The sequence below is a fragment of the Pinus tabuliformis genome, chromosome J, assembly GCF_031772625.1.
Source record: "Pinus tabuliformis cultivar Carrire ecotype Pingquan chromosome J, CPIR1, whole genome shotgun sequence".
Lineage (NCBI taxonomy): Eukaryota > Viridiplantae > Streptophyta > Pinopsida > Pinales > Pinaceae > Pinus > Pinus tabuliformis.
The window spans coordinates 1,407,897,353-1,407,904,093 of NC_142295.1; the positions used below are offsets into that span (position 1 = coordinate 1,407,897,353).

Here is a 6,741-nt window from a genome sequence, read left to right on the forward strand (position 1 = left end):
TTAACACCCAATTGGTACTATTAGAAAAGTGAGGATAAAGATCACCTTTAAAAGAAAATGCAAAATCATTCCCTATTCTTGTAAAAGGGGCAGAGGAACTGAGTCACTAATTACTTTATGACGTGTATTATATTTTGTGTTGATCTTTTGACTCTTGAGAGTCTAGACCGAGTCACAACTCAAGATTCAAGGCTTGATTCACTATTGATATGTGATGTATTACTAGACTTCTTATACATCCTATACATTAGTTTTGTTTTCATATTTATGTGGCAATGCATTTATTTGATGATGCTAAAAAAATGAATATTTTTGTACTTATTAAATTTTGTTGATTTTTTGCCAATTTTTTCAATTTCCACACTTGTCCATTTATTGACCACATTGACTTTTTCCACTTTAGTTTGGAATATGTTTTAAAATTATTTTCGCCTAATTAAAAGCTATTTAAGAGCTCCTATGTAAAGAAACATATTAATAACATAAAGCCAATAATTTAAAGACATAGGAAGAGTGAAACCTTCCCCAATAGACTAGTGAAATAATTCCATATGACATGATTTTTCTTTGAATAACACAGCTTAATGTTAATTTGACAACTAAATTACATATTTTACTACAGTATAAAAAACACATACTCATAATAACACAGATTAATGTTAATTTAACAACTAAATTATATATTTTACCATAATATAAAAAACACATACATTTATGAGTGATTAAAATCATTAGTGAATGACGGATAGACTTGCATTGCATTGTTCAGACAGGATGCATTTTGTAAATTGATGTTTATAAACATCTACATAAAGGAAAAACAAGGTATTTCTCGTCGTCTTATATAACTTTAAAATGTTACAGAATACAACTATTATAGCAGACTTGATAAGGTGCTAAGCTATCATCTCAAACCTTAAAACGCTGACATCAATTTCCAAACGGTTCCCGAAGGCAAAGGCCGACTAAATGCCACCCGTTTGCCTTTGCGAAATCCTTATTTTCATACACTGGTGTACCAAACAGTCCTAATAACAGGCTAACAAACTCTATTAGTTGTAGAGATGGTGGGGAAGACGGGCAGCGGGAGCCGCGAGCAGAGGCACTGCCTTCTGTAAAGTGAGCCCGTAAGCTTCCGCCATGTCCAGATTCTCGGGCAGCTGGCCCTCAGGGAGAGACCAGTCGAAGGAATGGAGTAAGGAGGCGAGCATTAGCTGAACCATGCGGATCCCCATGCTCACGCCCGCACATACCCGCCTGCCCGCGCCGAAGGGGATTACTTCGAAGTCGGTTCCCCTGACGTCGACTGCGCTGCCCGCGAACCGTTCGGGGTCGAACTCCAGCGGCCTCTCCCACACGTCCGGGTCGCGCTGTATACCCCACGCGTTCACCAGGAGGCGGGCATTCTTGGGGATATAGTATCCCTCTACCTCGCACGCCTCCGCCGCAAGGCGAGGCAGGAGCAGGGGAGTGGAGGGGTGCAGCCTGAACGTTTCCTTCACCACCGCCTGCAGGTATGGAAGTTTTGGGATGTCCGTCTCCTTGAGCCGCCGCCGATCCCGTCCCACCACGGAGTCTATTTCCTCCTGCAATCTTTTCAACATCTTGGGGTGGCGTATCAGCTCTGCAAGTGCCCATTCCACTGTGCTCGCAGACGTGTCAGTTCCGGCTGTGAACAGATCCTGCACATCACATCATTAAAAATTGATATAGTTAATAAAAAATTTGATTCGAATGTCATAAAGAGGTTGTTATACATTTAAATCCTGAAGTAACAGGTATTTACTAAAATCTTGAAAAGAGAAAATTGGTATCTCTGAAATTTTGAAAAGTCACTGTAACATTTTTGAGCATTAATTGAAATTGAAATCCTGAAATGACGGGTTCTGTCAAAACCCTTAGATAAATGCAATGTCCAGACAACAAACTGTTACTTCAAAATTTCCAATAAATTTCCGTAGCGCTCAGTCACATTCATAGGCCGTGAACAACTCGCAAAGTAAAGAGACAAATACAATATGAAAATCAGAGCGTCTACTTCAAGGATCTGACATTTAATTTGCTTCATCAGACACAGACAAACACTGTATAAAGGCTTCCACATTGACATTTAATTTGTCGTACTGCAAACAGACAAACTCTGTAATGGTTTGTGTGTTCATATAAAAATGCAATCAAAGAAAAGATTCTGTATCACATGACAGTAGAAGAAAAAAGATGGGAAATTATTATATTGAAAAATAGTTACTTTCAAAGCTGGCTAGAATTCGATGGAGCACCTCTTTTTTTCCAGATGTTTTGGTTTCACGTTTTGTTTTGCAGACTCTACACAGGGTTGTCTAATTATATTTTACCATGTTTTCGGTTTATTGGGTGGAAAACGCTATGTTGGTGGTTTAATGCCATGGATTTGGTGGTTTATTGGATGGCAAATGCCATGGAATTTGGAGCATTGAAATTTTGATTTTTTGTTATTTGAAATGTATTTTTTTATGGTTTAAATAAATTTGATATTTAGATTTTGTAAATTATATTATTTTAATAAAAAAACTAATAAATTTTAAATAAAATTAATTAGAAAATACGTATAAAAAAAACTATAAAACAAATACTACAGTATCCCAAACAAACCAAAATAATGCATTCTCCCTGTAAACTGACCTAGTATATACATTCTACCAGTATCCCAAAATAATACATTCTACCCGTATCCCATTAATGGGTTAGTCTACCTGTAAGCTAATTTAATACCAACAATTTCATTCTAACCCTTAAACTAATAATACTAATTCTTTTTCTAATAAAACCCTTAAACTAATTATGCTAATTCTTTTCCTAATAAAATAAAATACAACTATTAAAGTTCTATATATGTTAACTATGAAAAATGTTGTAACAACTTAATGAATATATCTCTGTAATGCTTCCATCTTGTCATTAACACACATATAATGTTTAAAATAACATATTTATAAAATTATAAATCTTAATAAAAAATCATAATGAAAAAAAAATCTACGAGCTTCTTTCTTCTTTCATTTTACTACATTTTAATTTTATGACTGATATTCTGTACATCCTGTGCAAGGTCCAAATGCATTGAGCCTTTCACCCTTGTAATCTTATAAGGCAGAGATCTCAGCTAATGGCACTAAAGCTATACTTCCTTTCCTTTGGAGTGTTTAATCACATCTTGTGTTTCTTGCTGTAATTAGGTCGAAGATTTCAGCACTGTCAAACAACACCTTATTGGTTCACAACTCTGTTTGTCCTCGAGTTTCTGGATTCCACGGATCCAGGGTTCTAAGCTTGGAGGATCAATCCATGGCCTACCTAAGGTTCGGATCTTTACTGTCATCCATTGTGGGGTTGAATGAACTCTGAAGGGCAATGCTCTTGATGAACTTGAAAGATTATAACAAACAGACATCTCCCATCACCCTGGCAAACACCAAGTTCCACTCTCGCTCTAGAACCCCATTTTTCTTTCCAGAACTTGAAAGATTATAACGAACAGACATCTCCCATCGCCCCGGCAAACACCAAGTTCCACTGTCGCTCTAGAACTCCATGTTGCTTTCCAGACCAATTCAAGGTAGATTTCAGTAAAACAGACATTTTTTTCCTCCTAATCTAACTGATAAAAAAATATCTTTATGTTGTTTGTAAATTCTCAATACTTTGTTTGATTTGGGATTTAACAATCTACATAAATTCAAGCACAAAGAAGTTTATCAAGTAAACTGGAAAGAATGATCACATTAGTCGTTATTTCAAATGTTTAATCTTCATCATGATTGATGAAGATAAAGAGATTGGAAAGAATGATTAATGTACAATAGTCATTTTTTAGTCCTCCTTTTAAATGTTTAATTTTCTTTACGAGGATAAGCATTTGAGCGGTAATAAGCATTTCACCTGATTGTAATATTTTATGAATGAATAGTATTTTGATGTAATTATATTTTCAAAAAACTCTTTATAACATTATTAATAAATAAATATCTAAATTTATAAATCACAAAACACAGTGGGATTAAAAGGAAACATAGATTCAGTTTAATTAGGACATACTCTTCCATTCTCAATCCTTCTTCATGAAGTTTCGAACCTAAGACTTGATAAAGACTAAACCCCACTCAAATAAACTGATCTACACCTTATGGATGAATTGAAACATACTTATGTAAATAACACATTCCAAACCCAAAAAAATAGAACAAACTTGACAGCTGTCAAGTAAAAATTTGAACCCCGCTTGAGGATAAAGTTTTAAGTTGAAATTCTAAGAGACCAGTTGAGGATAACAGCTTTGTAAAATTAATATTGTATGTCAGAATTTAAATTATTTTTCCATTCAACAATTTTTTTGGGAGTAAACATGCAAAAAAAAAAAAAAAAAAAGAAATTTGAACTCGTGACTTTTTAGCATGGAGTACTTTAACAATGTATTTATTCACTATTAATTCAAACTATGTAAACTCGTTTTCCATTTTCCATTAAAACTATGAAAAATTCAAATATAATTTAATAATATTTATTTATAAAAAATAAATAAATTTAACCACCATATATATTTCTATATCCATATCTCTAATAAAAAAACATAAAAAGATTAATTTAATAAATAGTGAAGTTTTCAGCCATAGTTAATTTAATAAATAATGAAGTGTTCAGCAATATTCAAGTATTGCCCAAATAAATGTAAAGAGATGAGTGAATTCTACAGCCCCAAGTATATCATTAAAATAATTAATCTCAAAATTTTATTTAAAAATACTTTAAATCTAAGTTATAATAGTTAATCTGAAAACTTTATTTGAAAATATGTGAAATGTAATTTATAACACTCAGCCTGTCCAACTATCCCACCCACTTTCATTCAATAAAATTATAACTTCATTCATAACTTCAGCACTAATATCTACCCCTAATCAATATTCATAATTTCACCACTAATATCTAACCCTAATCAATGCAAATCATCAAACTGGCACTTTCATGTTTAAATATTATTCAGGAAAATTATAGCCTCATTCACTGTTTCTTCATTCATAACTTCAGCACTAATATCTACCCCTAATCAATATTCATAATTTCACCACTAATATCTAACCCTAATCAATGCAAATCATCAAACTGGCACTTTCATGTTTAAATATTATTCAGGAAAATTATAGCCTCATTCACTGTTTCAACCACACATGGGACTGTAATCAATGCAAACTATCAAAAATAAATTTATGTCTTTCTTGATGAAAATTAAAACTTCATAAAAATTCAATTTGATAAAACATCTTACCAGTAAAAGTGCCTTCATATCGGTATCCGTGAGCTTCCCTCCTTCGCCATCGGCGTCATTTCTGAGAGACAGGAGCACGCTCAGAAAATCTTTCTTCCCTCCCCCATTCCGCGCCTCGGCCTTGTGCTCCTCAAGCATCCGACTGAAGAACTGATCGAACCTGCTGTGCAGGTTCTTCATCTTTTTCTGCACGCCCTGCAAGTCCATCCAAGCCAAAGACGGCACAAAGTCGCCAATATTAAACACCCCGGCCAACACCATGAGCTCCACAACCATTTCCCTGAACTCGCTGGCCTTCGCTCCCTGGGATTCGAACACGCGCTTGCTCAACATGATCTGCCCCAGAACATTGGCAGTGCAGACATTGAGCAGCTCCCCGAGGTTCACGGCCTTCCCTTGTTTCTCGTGTTCAAGAATCGACTTCAGCAGCAGCCCGACCTCGGCCTCCCGCACCGGCTGCACGTCGTCCAGGGCCTTGCTGGCGAAAAGATGAACGTTGCAGACCTTGCGCAGCATCCTCCAGCGGGACCCGTAGGGAGCCCAGACGAGGTCGTTGGAGTCGTAGGCCATGTATTTGGCCCCGGCGTTGCCCGGCCGGTTGGAGAAATTCAGGTCATTGACCTTCAGGCACGCCTCCGCTACCTTGGGCGATGTCACCACCACGGTGTCGGTAGTGCCGAGCTTCAGATACATGATCGGACCGTACTGCTTCGAGAGCTGAAACAGCGAGTGATGGGGCACGTTGCCCAGCAATGGAAGGCTGCCGATTACAGGCCATCCCGACGGACCCGGGGGAAGCCGTTTCCTCAGGCTCTGTTTCACCACATAGAAAAAACCGAGAGCCAAAAAAACCAGACCCAGCACCTGGCCGAAGCCGAGATTGGTGACAGAACTCTGCAACAAATCAAGCACTGAATCCATGGCTTCCTCTGATTTTATTTAATTGCTCGCACTCATTATATATATAATAAGACCGCGATACAGATTGCGGAGTACCATTCGACCGAGCGAAGTAGTTGGCTGGGAATGTGCGGCTCGTGCTTCGCCTCTGCTCTTCTCTTCACTCTTCACCTAAACGGCGAAATGAAATCCCAACGGAGATTCAAACTTTGTTTCGTAGCTAGAGAACACGCTGTAACAAACTTCCATTTCTTTTACTTTGACGACCAAACAGTCCATCTACTTCTGAAGAACCAAACCCTTGACCGTTCTTTCTGCACCTGCTCTTTAAAAAAAACAAAAACAAAAAAACTCCACCAAACTCCAAACTTGACATGCACGTTTTTCTACGAATTGCAGCGGCCTGTGTCTGGGCATGGACTATTTGCAAATACCTACACCACGTAGTATGAATGCCCGGTGTATGGTTGAAAAAAAAAGTATAAATGCCCGGTATATAGTTTAAAAAATAAAAATAAATGAAACTTCACGCAATATTG

The 6,741-nt window shown here is 36.9% G+C and overlaps 1 protein-coding gene across 1 annotated transcript; it reads right to left on the reverse strand.

Moving 5' to 3' along the window:
* Positions 1-810: 810 nt before the first annotated feature.
* On the reverse strand, positions 811-6,461 carry LOC149232624 (flavonoid 3'-monooxygenase CYP75B137-like). Its single transcript, XM_089379462.1, has 2 exons — positions 5,303-6,461; positions 811-1,682 (listed from the first exon to the last, which is right to left on the reverse strand). Exons 1-2 carry the CDS (start codon positions 6,221-6,223, stop codon positions 1,053-1,055), a joined length of 1,551 nt encoding a protein of 516 aa, XP_089235588.1. The 5' UTR covers positions 6,224-6,461; the 3' UTR covers positions 811-1,052.
* Positions 6,462-6,741: the final 280 nt, after the last annotated feature.

Bases quoted from the DNA above. Each gene is read 5' to 3' on its own strand.
- LOC149232624 (XM_089379462.1), bottom strand. From the start codon at position 6,223: ATGGATTCAGTGCTTGATTTGTTGCAGAGTTCTGTCACCAATCTCGGC. The intron at 1,683-5,302 runs GTAAGATGTTTT...TGTGATGTGCAG, and splicing joins ATATGAAGGCACTTTTACTG to GATCTGTTCACAGCCGGAAC.